The 22,515-nt window shown below is 41.0% G+C and overlaps 1 protein-coding gene across 1 annotated transcript in view; it reads left to right on the forward strand.

Annotated features, from left to right (window-relative positions):
- Positions 1-22,515, forward strand: part of LOC139764065 (DNA polymerase nu-like) — a 665,939-nt gene that overhangs the window by 356,642 nt on the left and 286,782 nt on the right. The window contains exon 6 of the mRNA XM_071690521.1: positions 4,356-4,500. Coding sequence (XP_071546622.1) covers positions 4,356-4,500 — 145 coding nt within the window. The remainder of the gene's footprint in view (positions 1-4,355; positions 4,501-22,515) is intronic.

Here is a 22,515-nt window from a genome sequence, read left to right on the forward strand (position 1 = left end):
GTTTTGAGATGGAGAGAAAGGTGGTTGTAATGTGTGATATGAATGCAAAGGCAGGATTTGTTGATATTAGTGGGATAAGTGGTAATTAAGGAGTTCTTGGAGTAAATAAAAATGAAAGTTATCCTGTGGATGTCTGTGCTGAGAGGGGTTTATTCCTTGCAAATACCTTCTTTCAAGCACAAGATGATCCACAAAAATACATGGATGAGAAATGATGGAAAAGAAGAGCAAAAAGGTTTGATTGATTGCATGGCAGTGGATGAAAGGTTGAGAAAGGTTTTGCTAGATGTAGAGTTGTGAGAGGATTCTTTAGAGACTCTGATCATTTTGCAGTCCTTCTTGGGGGGTGAGTATCAGAGAAAAGTGGAGGTATGGTGTAAGGGAGAATAAAGAAGTAAATGTGTTGGCAAGTGAGAGAATGAGTCAGAAAGTATGCAAGGAGGCATATGAAAGAAGGGCAGCTGAAAGTTTAGATGGAAGTGCAGTAAATGTAGGGAAGCAGTAATATGTTTAGAGAAAGACTGATAAGGGTTTAGAGTTAGTAGTTGGATACAATGTCATGAGATACAGGAATAAAAAGGGAAATGCATGATGGACAGATGAGGTTATTGATGCTGTGGAAGAGAAAAAGGCATATGATAGATTGCTCAAAAATAGTGTGCCAGTGGAAATTCAGCAAAGGAGGAAAGAAGAATATTAATGGAGAGCTGTCAACCATTATGTTTTTGCTGTATTTGTACATTTTTTGTAGATGGATATGGCAGTACACTTTTTCTTAGTAAAATATGTCTTTTTAAGATTCTAGTCGTATGCTCATGTGCTGTACATGTACTGTGTATGTAATGTATGGGAAGTTCACAGGGATGCATGGTTCAAGTACTAATGCAGTGTCCAAAATGATAGTCAAACTGGCCAATTTCCTTCCATTTCGTGGAAATGACCATGCAGATTGTTGCATGGTTGGTCTTAATGTCCAGTCATCTCTTTTGCTGTGCAACAAGGTTATTCCTACTCCTAGTCCAGGTCCATCTGAGACTTCAGAAAGTCGCACAGAATTATCATGTATTGAAGTGGATAAGAAATTACTAATTCCCTTGTATCTATTGCTGTTCTTCAATGTAGTGAAATTTGATTTACTGAGATTTTTTTAGCAATGACAGATCATACTGCTCCACTTTGTTAAGCCCTCAGTGATTGCAAGTTCTCCATCACCTGAACAGTGCAGTTATAGGGAAAAGTGAAATCAGCAACCAGATGAAGATCTCATCTTGGGGAATAATGTTAAGAACTTTCTTAATAAAAGCATTCTCTTCAGAACAGAAGGAAGAATTCTTCACATCAGTTAGGAAATACTTGGTGTATGTGATTATGTGCTCAAGAAGTTCTGTCTGAAGAATGAGCTGACTCAGAATGCAAATGTTGCTGACCCAAGGAAGAGAGTGGATGCAAAGTTTGCATCAGTGCTCTACTTTGTGAAGAAATTCCACTTCATAGAAGAGCTGATAGATGAGCTTGAACTTGAATTTGTTCACTTCCAGGTAGATCAGCTTGAAGGTGTATACCTTGACCAAAGAACTGATAAGTTGTGGGTGGTCATTTCACAACTAAGAGACAAGTCTTTTTATAAGGAAATATATGTACATCTTCCCGGAATCATGTTTGTTATCCTGTCAGTTGCTCATGGTAATGCTGAAGATAAGAAAATTTTTAGTGTGATAAGGAAAAACTCTGCTGAATATTCCCCTGGCCATAGTGCACAAACATCAGATTTCCTTACACAGAAAGTGTATGCCTGTGCTGAAAAAACAGTTGTCATCAAGTAAAGTTAAGTGAAAGGCTTCTCGAGAAGAGCAAACAGGCAACCACTGCTTATAGCAAAAAGCTCTCTAGCTAGGACCGAATATTTGTGGCCAAACAGACATTAGAACCTCTGTTAATTTAGTTCAAGGACCGAAAATGAAACATTACTGACTAGATACTTTGTTGGTTTTAAAGTGAACAATTGTGGACTATCTACGTGTAGATAAACGAATGGAGGTAACAGCTTGAGCACTGGACATCACAATTTCCTGTATTGAAATTAATACCTGTATTGCACATGGTTGTAAGTTTTGTTTTGCAAAATTTCATTTTTTTCTTTTTTTTACTCAATAGTCCTTATTTTTGCCTTCTGTGTTCCTTTTTTATATTTGACAAGTTTGGCAGCTGTGTAAATGCAGAAACAGAATCTTAAGAAGCTGATAAAGGAAAGCAGAGAAGGAGTAGACAAAGATTTTGGAAGAAAGTTGAGTGAAAAGTTCATTGAAAATAAGAAATTATACCGGAAGGAGGTGAGAAAGGAAAGACGTCGATGTAAGGGTGAAAATGTTAATGGGAGAAGTAAGAAAGGGGAGTTGCTAAATCAAAAGGAGGATGTGAAAGGAAGATGGACAGAGTATTTTGAAGAACTGATCAATATGGGAGAAGGTGAGGCAGCAGCTGTTACATGCATAGGTATGGGGGATGGAAGGAAAAGGATACAAGTGCAGGGGCCTATAGCAAAGAGGGAGGTAAGAAGGGCAATTATGAGGCTGAAGGTAGGAAAGGCACCTGGAGTGGATCGGATTACAGCTGAAATATGAAGTAAAATTTGTGGTAGAATGGATGTGTTTGGTGTATGATCTAGCATGGAAACAGAAGGTTGTACCAGAGTATTGGATGAAAGCTATTAATCCTCTGTTCAAAGAAAACAGTGCGAAGAATGTATATATCAATTTTATTTTATTATTATTATACTTAGTCGCTGTCTCCCACGTTAGAGAGGTAGCGCAAGGAAACAGACGAAAGTATAGCCCAACCCACCCAAATACACATGCATATACATAAACATCCACACACGCACATATACATACCTATGCATTTTAACGTATACTTACATATACATACACAGACTTACACATATATACACATGTACATAATTCATACATGCTGCTTTTATCCATTCCCATCACCACCTCGCCACAAATGAAAAACAACACCCCCTTCCCCCCCACGCGCGTGAGGTAACACTGAAAAGACAACAAAGGCCACATTCGTTCGCACTCAGTCTCTAGCTGTCATATGTAATGCACCGAAACCACAGCTCCCTTTCCAAATCCAGGCCTCACAAAACTTTTCATGGTTTACCCCAGATGCTTCACATGCCCTGGTTCAATCCATTGACAGCATATCGACCCCAGTATACCACATCGTTCCAATGCACTCTATTCCTTGCACGCCTTTCACTCTCCTGTATGTTCAGACCGTGATTACTCAAAATCTTTTTCCTTCCAGCCTTCCACCTCCAACTTGGTCTCCCACTTCTCATTCCCTCCACCTCTGATGCATATATCCTCTTTGTCAATCTTTCCTCACTCATTCTCTCCATGTGACCAAATCATTTCAATACACCCACTTCTGCTCTCTCAATCACACTCTTTTTATTTTTTTTATCACCGTACATCATTCTTACCCTTTCATTACTTAATCAAACCACCTCTTACCACATATTGTCCTCAAACATCTCATTTCCAACACATCCACCCTCCTCCACGCATTCCTATCTATAGCCGATTTTTCGCGACCATATAACATTGTTGGAACCACTTTTCCTTCAAACATACCCATTATTGCTCCGAGATAACGTTCTCGCCTTCCACACATTCTTCAGTGCTCCCAGAACTTTTGCCCCCTCCCCGACCCTATGACTCACTTCTTCTGTCCGCTGCTAAATCCACTCCCAGATATCTAAAACACTTCACTTCCTCCAGTTTTTCTCCATTCAAATTTACCTCCCAAATAACTTGTCCCTCAACCCTACTGAACCTAATTACCATGCTCTTATTCACATTTACTCTCAGCTTTCTTCTTTCACACACTTTACCAAACTCAGTCACCAACTTCTGCAGTTTCTCACCGAATCAGCCACTAGTGCTGCATTATCAACTAACAACAACTGACTCGCTTCCCAAGCCCTTGCATCCACAGCAGACTGCGTAGTTGCCCTTCATTATCAAGGGAAGCCATGATCAAGTATAATATGAAGACTCCTGTCTCATAAAAAGGTGTAACTTGAAATTTTACTAGCTGGTAGCTTGAATACTTGACTTGTCTTCAAGACACCAGTCAAATTAATCACCATACTGGATTTATCCTGTCGTTCCCAAGCATTTTAAGAATTGATTGTAATTGTGTTACACATATATGTGAGACAGGTGTTCCATAGAGCTCCTGTCTGGTGTCATATGATGTACATTATGTATAATCCCCTTACCATTGTAAGAGATGGCAAACATTATTATTTACAAAATACTGAAGTTATTTGATGGTGCTTTCAGGTCAGTTGTGGCCATCAGGATGACCAGCTGTACTGTGATTTAGAAGCCCTGAGTCACGTGACACGTATCCTGCATGCACGTCTGTGTCATCACCAACTGTGGACCATTTTTCATTTGGAAATGAGGGTTATGCCAATTCTTGCTGGTGAGATGTTCATGATGTGAGCGGTGTTAATACTTTTTTCTTTTACAGCTTATAGTGCTGTATCCATGGTGCATTGACAGCATAGTTATATTCTTGCACTACTGACTTACAGTCTCTGTGTCCAAGGGTTTCATGGTACTTCAACCTAGCACTAAAAATGTTTATATCCTTTTTAGTAAATTTTATGTTAACAGAAATAAATGCCATTTTTTCCCAAAATAATCCTGAAAAATGTATGTTTAATTTGTTTTGAATAACTCTTTAGAAAAAATAGAAAAATAGATATGTATGTATGAAATCATATTAAAAAAGGAAATTATATAAATATGTAATTTCCTGTGAGTCCACGGGGAAATGAAACATGATAAGAGGGTTACCCATTGCCATATAATGCTCAAAAATTTGGTATGGCAATGGGTAGCCCTCTTTCGTCTGTACTAAGTAACCTTTACAAGAAATTTTTTGAAACAAAATTACTAAAGGATATCTTACCTTCTAATGCAATTTGGTTTAGGTATGTAGATGATGTTCTTTGTGTTTGGCCAACAAATGAAAATTTACAAACATTTCTCCCCTTACTTAACAATTTACTGTAGAAAGTAAAAGTAATGGTATGATGCCATTTTTAGATTGCCTAATCCATAGGCAAGGAAACAATTTTAAGTTTAGCATATACAGAAAACCTACCAATTTACGCTCATATATCCATTATTATTCATCTCAGCGTAACAGAGTTAAATTATCATCATCTCAATCTGTGTTCCTTAGGGCATTACGTATTTGCAGTCCAAAGTTTATTGATGATGAGTTTGAGAGGATGTATCTAATAAATCCCTTAAATTAGCAAGGAAATTATTTTATAGAGTTGAACCCAAACCTTCCATTGACACCAAGAATCTTTTAGTACTCCCTTTTATTAATAATTTTACTTTACTTCCTATGTTGCTTAAATCCTTTAATACAAATGTTGCCTTTAGCAACAATGATACTATAAAGAATATCTTAATCAGGAACTCACCAGAAAATTCTCCTGGATGCATCTATAAAGTGCCATGTAGAAATTGTGATGAGTTTTATGTCTGGCAGAGCGGTAAGGATCTTTCTGTTAGACTTAAGCAGCATGAATATAGAATAAGTACATAGCAAGAATCAAATGCCTTGTTTAATCACGTTAAAAACTATGATCATCGTATTGACTGGAGTAATGCCATCTCGGTTATTAACTGTAACTCCAGTACCACGAGAAGTATCATTGAATCATCTATTATCAAATACACAAAGAATTATAACCTTAATATTAGTGAAGGCCTATACAAATTGGATAGCTTTATTGTTGATAAAATTTGTAAAAAATACCCCTTCTTGTCCACATAATAAGTTTATGATACGCTCATTGTCTGTCTTGGACAGTCATTTGTTTACCAAATTGCGTCCTAGCTACGTCTCTTCGTTGTATATCGACTGAACTTATATTTCTTTCTTGTATCTCCCCTGATGATGTGATTATTACACGAAAGTGCACTTGGGAACTTATCATGGTTCATTTCCTCGTGGACTCATTGGAATATGCTTGATCACACGCAAAATTATAATCCTCTCCATACATATGTAAGAATGTTGCAATAGGTCACTGTGGTGCGAAAATCCATAGGAAAATGAAGCACGATAAGTTACCAAGTGCACTGTTTTGTAACGTTTACATCATCAGGGGAGATGCAAGAATGAGATAGAAGACGTAGAACAGTCAGTTGATATACAAGGAAGAGACGTAGCTAAGATGCCATTGGTAAACAAGCATTACTGGAAGGTGGTGTTTCAAACACCACCATTTGGTAATGCTTGTTTACCATTGGCAGCTTAGCTTCATCTCTTCCTTGTATATCAGCTATGTCTTCTATCTCATTTTTGTACCTCCCCTGATTATGTGATCAGTACCCGAAAGTGCGCCGGGGAAGTCATAGCGTTTCATTTTCCAGTGGACTTTTGCATATATATATATATATATATATATATATATATATATATATATATATATATATATATATATATATATTTATATAATTTTTTGTATCTTATTTTGAAAACATGACTATTCAGTTATATCTGTATAACTGTCTATATCTCAGATGCCTGTTTCCTCCAGAAACTACCATCAAAGAGGCGACCACTGCAAAAGAGTCTCTGCTTATCCCTTTCCTTACAAGCCTCCCTCATTACTTACTCGATCAAACCACCTCACACCATATATTGTCCTCAAACATCTCATTCAGTGCATTCTTCCACCATTTCTCTCCCTCCAATACTCCAATATTCCTCCACCTTATTTGCTCATGTCACAGGTGGTTTTCCTCTTACACCAATTCCCTTAATTATACTACCATACACTCTCCTTGTAACTCCCTGTCTTGCATTCTTTCCACATGCCCCAGCCACCTCAAGATATTACGTGTCACCCCCCATTCTGCCACACCACAATTCATTCCCTTTGCATTCCTTGCCATACCACATCTCATACACCCTCTTCATTTCTCTCTTCATTCCATCTACTCTTTTCTCAAATAGCTCATTTCCACAGCCTGGATTCTTGACCTCTGTGACTCATCCAGTGTCCATGTTTCGGCTGCATAGGTCAGGGTTGGGAGGACCATGCTGTCCCTTAATCCTCTTCACTTTCAAACTTACTCCTCTACCCTTCATTATTCTGTTAAGTGACCAGTGACTCTTCTACCCTGTACTACTCTCTCCCTCATATCTCCTTCCACATCACCAAACTTACCCAAAACAGCTCCCATATACTTAGATTCTCTCACCTCTTCCAGTCTTTCTGCCCCATATCCAAAGCACAGTTTAGTACACTTTCTACTTTCACTCTTTATGGTTTTACAAAATCCATACTTTCACTGTTTCCTTTAAAACACCATTACTTTACTTTTACTGGTATTTACCTTCAATTGCATATGCCGACACACATCATGAAGCTCACTTATAACCTTCTGCAACTCCTCTTCACTCTCAGCAAACAATATAGTATCATCCACAAACAGGCTTGCCACTATCCACCATATCTCGCCACCATACTCCATCTCTGCACCCCTTTTCCCTAGTTTTGCTTTCATCTCTCCTATTGCTTCATCAATATGTATATTAAAAAGCCACCGTAACATCACATAGCCTTCCGTCACATCTACTTGTATCCCAAAACTTCTGCTCAACTCTCCATCTGCTCTTATTCATGCATTTGCTCCTCTATAGAAGGCTTTCACACAATCCAACAGCATCCCCTACATTTCCCCCAAACCCTTTGATCTTCACATTCTGCATTCAGTCACTTCCGTTGCTCTATCAATTAACATCGTTGCACTCACTTTTCCTGGTATATTTAACAGACTTATATTGCCTTGAAATTTCATCACGTAGAATTAGATTATTATTATTATCCCTGGGGATAGGGGAGAAAGAATACATCCCACGCATTCCCACTTGTCGTAGAAGGCGACTAAAGGGGACGGGAGCTGGGGGCTAGAAACCCTCCCCACCTTGTATTTTAACTTTCTAAAAGGGGAAACAGAAGGAGTCATGCGGGGAGTGCTCATCCTCCTGGAAGGCTCAGATTGGGGTGTCTAAATGTGTGTGGATGTAACCAAGATGAGAAAAATGGAGAGATAGGTAGTACATTTGAGGGAAGGAACCGGGATGTTTTGGATCTGAGCGAAACGAAGCTCAAGGATAAAGGGCAAGAGTGGTTTGGGAATGTTTTGGGAGTAAAGTCAGGGGTTGGTGAGAGGACAAGAGCAAAGGAAGGAGAGGCACTACTAAAACAGGAGTTGTGGAAGGATGTGATTGAGTGTAAGAAAGTAAACTCTAGATTGATATGGGTAAAACTGAAAGTGGATAGAGAGAGATGGGTGATTATTAGTGCCTATGCACCTGGGCATGAGAGGAAAGATCATGAGAGGCAGGTGTTTTGGAAGCAGCTGAGTAAGTGTGTTAGCAGTTCTGATGCACGAGACCGGGTTATAGTGATGGGTGATTTGAATGCAAAGTTGAGTAATGTAACAGTTGAGGGAATTTTGGTGTACATAGTGTGTTCAGTGTTGTAAATGGAAATGGTGAAGAGCTTGTAGAGTTGTGTGCTGAAAAAGGACTGGTGATTGGAAATACCTGGTGTAAAAAGAGAGATATATATAAGTATACATATGTAAGTAGGAGAGATGACCAGAAAGCGTTATTATATTACTGTTTAATTGATAAGCGCTTGAGAAATTTTTGGGTATTAATATGCTGAGAGGTGCAACGGGAGGGATGTCTGATCATTATCTTGTGGAAGCGAAGGTGAAGATTTGTAGAGGTTTTCAGAAAAGAAGAGAGAATGTTGGAGTGAAGAGAGTGGTGAGAGTAAGTGAGCCTGGGAAGGAGACTTGTGTGAGGAAGCACCGGGAGAGACAGAGTACAGAATGGAAAAAAGGTGAGAACAAAGGACGTAAGGGGAGTGGGGGAGGAATGGGATGTATTTAGGGAAGGAGTGAAGGCTTGCGCTAAAGATGCTCGTGGCATGAGAAGCGTAGGAGGCGAACAGATTAGAAAGGGTAGTGAGTAGTGGGATGAAGAAGTAAGATTTAGTGAAAGAGAAGAGAGAGGCATATGGACGATTTTTGCAGGGAAATAGTGCAAATGACTGGGATATGTATAAATGAAAGAGGCAGAAGGTCAAGAGAAAGGTGCAAGAGGTGAAAAAAAGGGCAAATGAGAGTTGGGGTGAGAGAGTATCATTGAATTTTAGAAAGAATGAAAAAACGTTTTGGAAGGAGGTTTATAAAAGTGCGTAAGACAAGAAAACAAATAGGAACATGTGTGAAGGGGGCTAATGGGAAGGCAATAATAAGTAGTGGTGAAGTGAGAAGGAAATGGAGTGAGTATTTTGAAGGGTTGTAGAATGTTTTAGATGATAGAGTGGCAGATATAGGGTGCTTTGGTCGAGGTGGTGTGCGAAGTGAGAGAATTAGGGAGAATGATTTGGTAAACTGAGAAGAGGTAGTGAAAGCTTTGCGGAAGATGAAAGCCGGCAAGGCAGCGGGTTTGGATGGTATTACAGTGGAATTTATTAAAAAAAGGGGGTGACTGTGCTGTTGACTGGTTGGTAAGGATGTTTAACGTATGTATGGCTCATGATGAAGTGCCTGAGGATTGGCTTAATGCATGCATAGTGTCATTGTACAAAGGCAAAGGGGATAAAGGTGATTGTTCAAGTTACAGAGTTATAAGTTTGTTGAGTATTTCTGGGAAATTATATGGGAGGGTATTGATAGAGAGTGTGAAGGCATGTACAGAGCATCAGATTGGGGAAGAGCAGTGTGGTTTCAGAAGTGGTAGAGGATGTGTGTATCAGGTGTTTGCTTTGAAGAATGTATGTGAGAAATACTGTGAAAAGCAGATGGATTTGTATGTAGCATGTATGGATCTGGAGAAGGCATATGAGAGAGTTGATAGAGATGCTCTGTGGAAGGTATTAAGAATATATGGTGTGGGAGACAAGTGGCTAGAAGCAGTGAAAAGTTTTTATCAAAATGTAACGCATGTGTGCAAGTAGGAAGAGAGAAAAGTGATTAGTTCTCAGTGAATGTCGGTTTCCAACAGGGATGCAAAATGTCTTCATGGTTGTTTAGTATGTTTATTGATGGGGCTGTGAGGGAGGTGAATGCAAGTTTTGAAGAGAGGGGTAAGCATACATTTTGTTGTGGATGAGAGGGCCTGAGAAGTGAGTCAGTCGTTGTTCGCTGATAATACAACGCTGGTGGCTGATTAGGGTGAAAAGCTGCAGAAACTGGTGACTGAGTTTGGTAAAGTATGTGAAAGAAGAAAGCTGAGAGTAAATATGAATAAGAGCAAGGTTATTAGGTACATTAGAGTTGAGGGACAAGTCAATTGGGAGGTAAGTTTGAATGGATAAAAACCTCAGGAAGTGAAGTGTTGTAGATATTTGGGAGTGGATTTGGCAGCGGATGGAACAATGGAAGCGGAAGTGAGTCACAGGGTGGGGAGGGGGCGAAAGTTGTGAAAGCGTTGAAAAATGTGTGGAAGGCGAGTACATTATCTTGGAAAGCAAAAATGGGTATGTTTAAAGGAATAGTGGTTCCAACAATGTTATATGGTTGCGAGGCTTGGGCTATAGATAGGGTTGTGCAGAGGAGGGTGGATGTGTTGGAAATGAGATGTTTGAGTACAATATGTGGTGTGAGGTAGTTTGATTAAGTAACGAATGGTGATTGAGTAAGTAACGAATGGGTAAGAGAGATGTTTGATTATAAGAAGAGTGTAGTTGAGAGAGCAGAAGAGAGTGTTTTGAAATGGTTTAGTCCCATGGAGAGAATGAGTGAGGAACGATTGGAAAAGAGGATATATGTGTCAGAGGTATAGGGAACGAGGAGAAGTGGGAGACTAAATTGGAGGTTGAAGGATGAAGTGAAAAAAGATTTTGAGCTATCGGGGACTGAACATGCAGGAGGTTGAAAGGCGTGCAAGAAATAAGAGTGAATTGGAACGATGTGGTATAACGGGGTCCACGTGCTGCCAGTGGATAAAACCAGGACATGTGAAGCGTGTGGAGTAAACCATTGAAGTTTTTTTGGGCCTAGATGTGGAAAGGTTTCGGTGCATTACACATAACACGTTACACATGACAGCTAGAGACTGAGTGTGAACGAATGTGTCCTTTGTTGTCTTTTCCTACCGCTACCTCGCGCGCGCGAGTGGAGAAGGGTTGCCATTTCATGTGTGGCGGGGAGGCGACGTGAAAGGATAAAGGCAGTAAGTATGGATATGTACTTGTGTATATATGTATGAGTCTGTGTAGGTATATGTATGTATACGTTGAAATGTACAGGTATGTATATTTGCGTGTGTGGGCGTGTATGTACATAAATGTGTATGTGGGTGGGTTGGGCCAGTCTTTCATCTGTTTCCTTGCGCTACCTCGCTAACGCGGGAGACAGCGACAAAGTATAATATATATGATATATATATATATATATATATATATATATATATATATATATATATATATATATATATATATATATATATATATATATTATTTATTTTGCTTTGTCGCTGTCAAGTATAATATATATATATATATATATATATATATATATATATATATATATATATATATATATATATATATATATATATATATATTATTTATTTTGCTTTGTCGCTGTCTCCCGCGTTAGCGAGGCATCGCAAGGAAACAGACGAAAGAATGGACCAACCAACCCACATACACATGTATGTACATACACGCCCACACACGCAAATATACATACCTATACATCTCAACGTATACATATATATACACACACAGACATATACATATATACACATGTACATAATTCATACTGTCTACCTTTATTCATTCCCATCTCCACCTCGCCACACATGAAATAACAACCCCCTCACCCCTCATGTGTGCGAGGTAGCGCTAGGAAAAGACAACAAAGGCCCCATTCGTTCACACTCAGTCTCTAGCTGTCATGTAATAATGCACCGAAACCACAGCTCCCTTTCCACATCCAGGCCCCACACAACTTTCCATGGTTTACCCCAGACGCTTCACATGCCCTGGTTCAATCCACTGACAGCACGTCGACCCCGGCATACCACGTCGTTCCAATTCACTCTATTCCTTTCACGCCTTTCACCCTCCTGCATGTTCAGGCCCCGATCACTCAAAATCTTTTTCACTCCATCTTTCCACCTCCAATTTGGTCTCCCACTTCTCCTCGTTCCCTCCACCTCTGACACATATATCCTCTTTGTCAATCTTTCATCAAATTGAAATACTCACTCCATCTCACTTCACCACTACTTGTTATTACCTCCCATTACCCTTCTTCACCGTTGTTCCCGTTTGGATGGTATTGCAGTGGAATTTATTCAAAAAGGGGTAATAGTGCAAATGACTAGGAGATGTATGAAAGAAAGAGGCCGGAGCTCAAGAAAAAGGTGCAAGAGGTGAAAAAGAGGGCACATGAGAGTTGCGGTGAGAGAGCATCATTAAATTTTAGGGAGAATAAAAAGATGTTTTGGAAGGACGTAAATAAAGTGCGTAAGACAAGAAAACAAATGGGAACATCGGCGTAGGGGGCTAATGGGGAGGTAATGAGAAGTAGGGGTGATGTGAGAAATAGATGGAGTGAGTATTTTTAAGGGTTGTGAATGTGTTAGATGATAGAGTAGCAGATATAGGGTGTTTTGGTAGAGTTGGTGTGCGAAGTGAGAGGGTTAGGGAGAATGATTGGGTAAACAGAGAGGAGGTAGTGAAAGCTTTGCGGAAGATGAAAGCCGGCAAGGCGGCGGGTTTGGATGGTATTGCAGTGGAATTTATTAAAAAAGGAAGTGACTGTGTTGTTGACTGGTTGGTAAGGATATGTGATTTATGTATAGCTCATGATGAAGTGCTTGAGGATTGGTGGATTTCATGCATAGTGCCATTGTACAAAGGGAAAGGGGACAACGTTGAGTGTTCAAATTGCAGAGATATAAGTTTGTTCAGTATACTTGGGAAATCATATAGGAGGGTATTGATAGAGAGGGTGAAGGCATGTACAGAGCATCAGACTGGGGAAGAGCAGTGTGGTTTCAGAATTGGTAGAGGATGTGTGGATCAGGTGTTTGCTTTGAAGAATGTATGTGAGAAATACTTAGAAAAACAGATGGATTTGTATGTAGCGTTTATGGATCTGGAGAAGGCATATGAGAGAGTTGATAGAGATGCTCTGTGGAAGGTATTAAGAATATATGGTGTGGGAGACAAGTGGCTAGAAGCAGTGAAAAGTTTTTATCAAAATGTAACGCATGTGTGCAAGTAGGAAGAGAGAAAAGTGATTAGGTTCTCAGTGAATGTCGGTTTCCAACAGGGGTGCAAAATGTCTTCATGGTTGTTTAGTATGTTTATTGATGGGGCTGTGAGGGAGGTGAATGCAAGTTTTGAAGAGAGGGGTAAGCATACATTTTGTTGTGGATGAGAGGGCCTGAGAAGTGAGTCAGTCGTTGTTCGCTGATAATACAACGCTGGTGGCTGATTAGGGTGAAAAGCTGCAGAAACTGGTGACTGAGTTTGGTAAAGTATGTGAAAGAAGAAAGCTGAGAGTAAATATGAATAAGAGCAAGGTTATTAGGTACATTAGAGTTGAGGGACAAGTCAATTGGGAGGTAAGTTTGAATGGATAAAAACCTCAGGAAGTGAAGTGTTGTAGATATTTGGGAGTGGATTTGGCAGCGGATGGAACAATGGAAGCGGAAGTGAGTCACAGGGTGGGGAGGGGGCGAAAGTTGTGAAAGCGTTGAAAAATGTGTGGAAGGCGAGTACATTATCTTGGAAAGCAAAAATGGGTATGTTTAAAGGAATAGTGGTTCCAACAATGTTATATGGTTGCGAGGCTTGGGCTATAGATAGGGTTGTGCAGAGGAGGGTGGATGTGTTGGAAATGAGATGTTTGAGTACAATATGTGGTGTGAGGTAGTTTGATTAAGTAACGAATGGTGATTGAGTAAGTAACGAATGGGTAAGAGAGATGTTTGATTATAAGAAGAGTGTAGTTGAGAGAGCAGAAGAGGGTGTTTTGAAATGGTTTAGTCCCATGGAGAGAATGAGTGAGGAACGATTGGAAAAGAGGATATATGTGTCAGAGGTATAGGGAACGAGGAGAAGTGGGAGACTAAATTGGAGGTTGAAGGATGAAGTGAAAAAAGATTTTGAGCTATCGGGGACTGAACATGCAGGAGGTTGAAAGGCGTGCAAGAAATAAGAGTGAATTGGAACGATGTGGTATAACGGGGTCCACGTGCTGCCAATGGATAAAACCAGGACATGTGAAGCGTGTGGAGTAAACCATTGAAGTTTTTCTGGGCCTAGATGTGGAAAGGTTTCGGTGCATTACACATAACACGTTACACATGACAGCTAGAGACTGAGTGTGAACGAATGTGTCCTTTGTTGTCTTTTCCTACCGCTACCTCGCGCGCGCGAGTGGAGAAGGGTTGCCATTTCATGTGTGGCGGGGAGGCGACGTGAAAGGATAAAGGCAGTAAGTATGGATATGTACTTGTGTATATATGTATGAGTCTGTGTAGGTATATGTATGTATACGTTGAAATGTACAGGTATGTATATTTGCGTGTGTGGGCGTGTATGTACATAAATGTGTATGTGGGTGGGTTGGGCCAGTCTTTCATCTGTTTCCTTGCGCTACCTCGCTAACGCGGGAGACAGCGACAAAGTATAATATATATGATATATATATATATATATATATATATATATATATATATATATATATATATATATATATATATATATATATATTATTTATTTTGCTTTGTCGCTGTCAAGTATAATATATATATATATATATATATATATATATATATATATATATATATATATATATATATATATATATATATATATATATTATTTATTTTGCTTTGTCGCTGTCTCCCGCGTTAGCGAGGCATCGCAAGGAAACAGACGAAAGAATGGACCAACCAACCCACATACACATGTATGTACATACACGCCCACACACGCAAATATACATACCTATACATCTCAACGTATACATATATATACACACACAGACATATACATATATACACATGTACATAATTCATACTGTCTAGGTACCTTTATTCATTCCCATCTCCACCTCGCCACACATGAAATAACAACCCCCTCACCCCTCATGTGTGCGAGGTAGCGCTAGGAAAAGACAACAAAGGCCCCATTCGTTCACACTCAGTCTCTAGCTGTCATGTAATAATGCACCGAAACCACAGCTCCCTTTCCACATCCAGGCCCCACACAACTTTCCATGGTTTACCCCAGACGCTTCACATGCCCTGGTTCAATCCACTGACAGCACGTCGACCCCGGCATACCACGTCGTTCCAATTCACTCTATTCCTTTCACGCCTTTCACCCTCCTGCATGTTCAGGCCCCGATCACTCAAAATCTTTTTCACTCCATCTTTCCACCTCCAATTTGGTCTCCCACTTCTCCTCGTTCCCTCCACCTCTGACACATATATCCTCTTTGTCAATCTTTCATCAAATTGAAATACTCACTCCATCTCACTTCACCACTGCTTGTTATTACCTCCCATTACCCTTCTTCACCGTTGTTCCCGTTTGGATGGTATTGCAGTGGAATTTATTAAAAAAGGGGTAATAGTGCAAATGACTGGGAGATGTATGAAAGAAAGAGGCCGGAGCTCAAGAAAAAGGTGCAAGAGGTGAAAAAGAGGGCACATGAGAGTTGGGGTGAGAGAGCATCATTAAATTTTAGGGAGAATAAAAAGATGTTTTGGAAGGACGTAAATAAAGTGCGTAAGACAAGAAAACAAATGGGAACATCGGCGTAGGGGGCTAATGGGGAGGTAATGAGAAGTAGGGATGATGTGAGAAATAGATGGAGTGAGTATTTTTAAGGGTTGTGAATGTGTTAGATGATAGAGTAGCAGATATAGGGTGTTTTGGTAGAGTTGGTGTGCGAAGTGAGAGGGTTAGGGAGAATGATTGGGTAAACAGAGAGGAGGTAGTGAAAGCTTTGCGGAAGATGAAAGCCGGCAAGGCGGCGGGTTTGGATGGTATTGCAGTGGAATTTATTAAAAAAGGAAGTGACTGTGTTGTTGACTGGTTGGTAAGGATATGTGATTTATGTATAGCTCATGATGAAGTGCTTGAGGATTGGTGGATTTCATGCATAGTGCCATTGTACAAAGGGAAAGGGGACAACGTTGAGTGTTCAAATTGCAGAGATATAAGTTTGTTCAGTATACTTGGGAAATCATATAGGAGGGTATTGATAGAGAGGGTGAAGGCATGTACAGAGCATCAGACTGGGGAAGAGCAGTGTGGTTTCAGAATTGGTAGAGGATGTGTGGATCAGGTGTTTGCTTTGAAGAATGTATGTGAGAAATACTTAGAAAAACAGATGGATTTGTATGTAACGTTTATGGATCTAGCGAAGGCTGATGATAGAGTTGATAGCTATGCTCTGTGGAAGGTATGTAGAGTATATGGTGTGGGAGTTAAGTTGCTGGAGGCAATGAAAACTTTTCATCGAGATGTAAGGCATGTTTACGAGTTGGAAGAGAGGAAAGTGATTGGTTCCGAGGTAGTGTTGGTTTGCGGCAAGGGTACATGATGTCTCCGTGGTCGTTTAATTTGTTTATGGATGGGGTTGTTAGGGAGGTGAATACAAGAGTTTGGAGAGAGGGACAAGTATGCATTCTGTTGTGGATGAGAGGGCTTCGGAAGTGAGTCATTTGTTGTTCGCTGATGATACAGCGTTGGTGGCTGATTAGTGTGAGAAACTGTAGAAGGTGGTGACTGAGTTTGGCAAAGTCTGTGATAGAAGAAAGATGAGAGTTAATGTGGATTAGAATAAGGTTATAACGGTTCAGTAAGGATAAGGGACTAGTCAATTGGGAGGTAAGTTTGAATGGAGAAAAACTGCGGAAAGTGAAGTGTTTAGATATTTGGGAAGTGGATTTGGCAGCGGATGGAACCATGGAAGCAGAAGTGAGTGTTAGGGTGGGGGACAGGGTGAAGGTTTTGGGAGCGTTGAAGAATGGGTGGAAGGCGAGAGCGTTATCTCAGAGAGCAAAAATGGGTATGTTTAAATGAACAGTGGTTCCAACATTGTTATATGGTTGCGAGGCATGGGCTATAGATAGGGTTGTGCGGAGAAGGGTGAATGTGTTGGAAATGAGATGTTTGAGTACAATATGTGGTGTGAGGTGGTTGATCGGGTAAGCAATGAAAGGGTAAGAGAGATGTGTGGTAATAAAAAGAGTGTGGTTGAGAGAGCAGAAGAAGGTGTATTGAAATGTTTTGGTTACATAGAGAGAATGAGTGAGGAAAGATTGTCAAAGAGGATATATGTGTTAGAGGCGGAGGGAACGAGAAGTGGGAGACCAAATTGGAGGTTCAAAAATGGAATGAAAAAGATTTTGAGCGATCGGGGCCTGAACATACAGGAGGGTGAAAGGCGTGCAAGGAATAGAGTGAAATGGAACGATTTGGTATACCGGGGTCGACGTGCTGTCAATGGATTGAACCAGGTTTTGTGAAGCGTCTGGGGTAAACCATCGAAAGTTTTTTGTGGGGCCTGGATGTGGAAAGGGAGCTGTGCTTTGGGGGCATTATATATGACAGTTAGAACCTTAGTGTGAACGAATGGGGCCTTTTGTTGTCTTTTCTTAGCACTACCTCGCTCGCGCGAGAGGGGGAGAGGGGTGCCATTTCATGTGTTTCGGAGTGGCGACAGGAGTGGATGAAGGCAACAGGTATGATTATGTACATATGTATATGCCTGTGTATGTATGTGTATGTATACGTTGAAATGTATAGGTTTGTATATGTGCGTGTGTGGACGTGTATGTATATGCATGTGTATGTGGGTGGGTTGGGCCATTCTTTCGTCTGTTTCTTTGCCCTAGCTCGCTACAGCAGGAGGCAGCGACTAAGTAAAATCATAACGTTAGTAATGAATTATATATTTATTTATTTATTTTCATTTGATTATACTTTGTCGCTGTCTCCCGTGTTAGAGAGGTAGCGCAAGGAAACCGACTGAAAGAGTGGCCCAACCCACCCACATACACATGTATATACATATACGTCCACACATGCACATATACAAACCTATACATCTCAACGTATACATATATATACACACACAGACATATACATACATACACATGTGCATAATTCATACTGTCTGCCCTTATTCATTTCCGTCGCCACCCCGCCACACATGAAATGACAACCCCTCCCCCCGCATGTGCGCGAGGTAGCGCTTGGAAAAGACAACAAAGGTCACATTCGTTCACACTTAGTTTCTAGCTGTCATGTATAATGCACTGAAACCACAGCTTCCTTTCCACATCCAGGCTCCACAGAACTTTCCATGGTTTACCCCAGACGCTTGCCCTGGCTCATTCCACATGCCCTGGCTCAATCCACTGACAGCACGTCGACCCTGGTATACCACATCGTTTCATTTCACTCTATTCCTTGCACACCTTTCACCCTCTTGTATGTTCAGGCCCCGATCACTAAAAATCTTTTTCACTCCATCTTTCCATCTCCAGTTTGGTCTCCCACTTCTCCTCGATCCCTCCACCTCTGACACATATATCCTCTTTGTCAATCTTTCCTCACTCATTCTCTCCATGTGACCAAACCATTTGAAAACACCTTCTGCCCTCTCAACCACACTCTTTTTATTACCAAGCATCTCTCTTACCCTTTCATTACTTACTCGATCAAACCACCTCACACCACATATTGTCCTCAAACATCTCATTTCCAGCACATCCACCCTCCTTCGCACAACTCTATCTACAGCACACGCCTTGCAACCATATGACATTTTTGGAAATACTATTCCTTCAAAAATACCCATTTTTGCTTTCGAAGATAACGTTCTCGCCTTCCACACATTTTTCAACGCTCCCAGAACTTTCGCTCCTCCCCCACCCTATGATTCACTTCCGCTTCCCTGGTTCCATCCGCAGCCAAATTCACTCCCAGATATCTAAAACACCTCACTTCCTCCAGTTTTTCTCCATTCACACTTACCTCCCAATTGACTTGTCCCTCAACCCTACTGTACCTAATAACCTTGCTCTTATTCACATTTACTCTCAGCTTCCTTCTTTCACACACTACCAAACTCAGTCACGAGCTTCTGCAGTTTCTCACCGAAATCGGCCACCAGCGTTGTATCATCAGCGAACAACAACTGACTCACTTATCAAGCTCTCTCATCCACAACAGACTGCATATTTGCCCCTCTCTCCAAAACTCTTGCATTCACCTCCCTAACAACCCCATCCATAAACAAATTAAACAACCATGGAGATATCACGCACCCCTGCCGCAAACCAACATCCACTGAGAACCAATCACTTTCCTCTCTTCCCACTCGTACACATGCCTTACATCCTCGATAAAAACTTTTCACTGCTTCTAACAACTTGCCTCCTACACCATATATTCTTAATACCTCCCGCAGAGCATCTCTATCAACTCTCTCATATTCCCTCTCCAGATCCATATATACTATATACAAATCCATTTGTTTTTCTAAGTATTTCTCACATACATTCTTCAAAGCAAACACCTGATACATACATCCTCTACTACCACTTCTGAAACTACACTGCTCTTCCCCAATCTGATGCTCTGAACATGCTTTCACCCTCTCAATCAACACCCTCCCATATAGATTCCCAGAAATACTCAACAAAGTTATTCCTCTGTAAAATCAGAACTCACTTTTATCCCCTGTGCCATTGTACCACTCTGCAAGCATTCCGCCAATCCTTAGGCACCTCACCATGAGTCATACATACATTAGATAACCTTACCAACCAGTCAGTAATACTGTCACCCCCTTTTTTTGCTAAATTCCACTGCAATACCATCCAAACCCGCTGCCTTGCCGGCTTTCATCTTCCGCAAAGTTTTTACTACCTCTTCTCTGTTTACCAAATCATTCTCCCTAACCCTCTAACTTTGCACACCACCTCGACCAAAACACCCTGGGGATAGGGGAGAAAAATTCTTCTCACGTATCCTCTGCGTTTCGTAGAAGGCGACTAAAAGTGGAGGGAGCAGGAGGCTGGAAATCCTTCCCTCTCGTTTTTGATTCTCTAAAAGAAGGACCAGAAAAGTGGGCCAAGTGAGGATATTCCCTCAAAGGCTCAGTCCTCTGCTCTTAACGCTACCTGGCTAACGCGGGAAATGGCGAATAGTATAATGTGTGTGTATATATATATATATATATATATATATATATATATATATATATATATATATATATTTTTTTTTTTTTTTTTTGCTTTGTCGCTGTCTCCCGCGTTTGCGAGGTAGCGCAAGGAAACAGACGAAGAAATGACCCAATCCACCCCCATACACATGTATATACATACGTCCACACACGCAAAATATACATACCTACACAGCTTTCCATGGTTTACCCCAGACGCTTCACATGCCCTGATTCAATCCACTGACAGCCCGTCAACCCCGGTATACCACATCTATTCACTCTATTCCTTGCCCTCCTTTCACCCTCCTGCATGTTCAGGCCCCGATCACACAAAATCTTTTTCACTCCATCTTTCCACCTCCAATTTGGTCTCCCACTTCTCCTCGTTCCCTCCACCTCCGACACATATATCCTCTTGGTCAACCTTTCCTCACTCATTCTCCCCATGTGCCCAAACCATTTCGAAACACCCTCTTCTGCTCTCTCAACCACGCTCTTTTTATTTCCACACATCTCTCTTACCCTTACGTTACTTACTCGATCAAATCACCTCACACCACACATTGTCCTCAAACATCTCATTTCCAGCACATCCATCCTCTGCGCACAACTGTATCCATAGCCCACGCCTTGCAACCATACAACATTGTTGGAACCACTATTCCTTCAAACATACCCATTTTTTCTTTCCGAGATAATGTTCTCGACTTCCACACATTCTTCAAGGCTCCCAGAATTTTCGCCCCCTCCCCCACCCTATGATCCACTTCCGCTTCCATGGTTCCATCCGCTGCCAGATCCACTCCCAGATATCTAAAACACTTTACTTCCTCCAGTTTTTCTCCATTCAAACTTACCTCCCAATTGACTTGACCCTCACCCCTACTGTACCTAATAACCTTGCTCTTATTCACATTTACTCTTAACTTTCTTCTTCCACACACTTTACCAAACTCAGTCACCAGCTTCTGCAGTTTCTCACATGAATCAGCCACCAGCGCTGTATCATCAGCGAAGAACAACTGCCTCACTTCCCAAGCTCTCTCATCCCCAACAGACTTCATACTTGCCCCTCTTTCCAAAACTCTTGCATTCACCTCCCTAACAACCCCATCCATAAACAAATTAAACAACCATGGAGACATCACACACCCCTGCCGCAAACCTACATTCACTGAGAACCAATCACTTTCGTCTCTTCCTTTACGTACACATGCCTTACATCCTCGATAAAAACTTTTCACTGCTTCTAACAACTTGCCTCCCACACCATATATTCTTAATACCTTCCACAGAGAATGTCTGTCAACTCTATCATATGCCTTCTCCAGATCCATAAATGCTACATACAAATCCATTTGCTTTTCTAAGTATTTCTCACATACATTCTTCAAAGCAAACACCTGATCCACACATCCTCTACCACTTCTGAAACCACACTGCTCTTCCCCAATCTGATGCTCTGTACATGCCTTCACCCTCTCAATCAATACCCTCCCATATAATTTACCAGGAATACTCAACAAACTTATACCTCTGTAATTTGAGCACTCACTCTTATCCCCTTTGCCTTTGTACAATAGCACTATGCACGCATTCCGCTAATCCTCAGGCACCTCACCATGAGTCATATTTATATTATTTTTTTTATTATACTTTCTCGCTGTCTCCCGCGTTTGCGAGGTAGCGCAAGGAAACAGACGATAGAAATGGCCCCCCCCCCATACACATGTATATACATACGTCCACACACGCAAATATACACACCTACACAGCTTTCCATGGTTTACCCCAGACGCTTCACATGCCTTGATTCAATCCACTGACAGCACGGCAACCCCGGTATACCACATCGCTCCAATTCACTCTATTCCTTGCCCTCCTTTCACCCTCCTGCATGTTCAGGCCCCGATCACACAAAATCTTTTTCACTCCATCTTTCCACCTCCAATTTGGTCTCCCTCTTCTCCTCGTTCCCTCCACCTCCGACACATATATCCTCTTGGTCAATCTTTCCTCACTCATTCTCTCCATGTGCCCAAACCACTTCAAAACACCCTCTTCTGCTCTCTCAACCACGCTCTTTTTATTTCCACACATCTCTCTTACCCTTACGTTACTCACTCGATCAAACCACCTCACACCACACATTGTCCTCAAACATCTCATT

This window comes from Panulirus ornatus, chromosome 48 (assembly GCF_036320965.1).
Source record: "Panulirus ornatus isolate Po-2019 chromosome 48, ASM3632096v1, whole genome shotgun sequence".
In the NCBI taxonomy this organism is placed as follows: domain Eukaryota; kingdom Metazoa; phylum Arthropoda; class Malacostraca; order Decapoda; family Palinuridae; genus Panulirus; species Panulirus ornatus.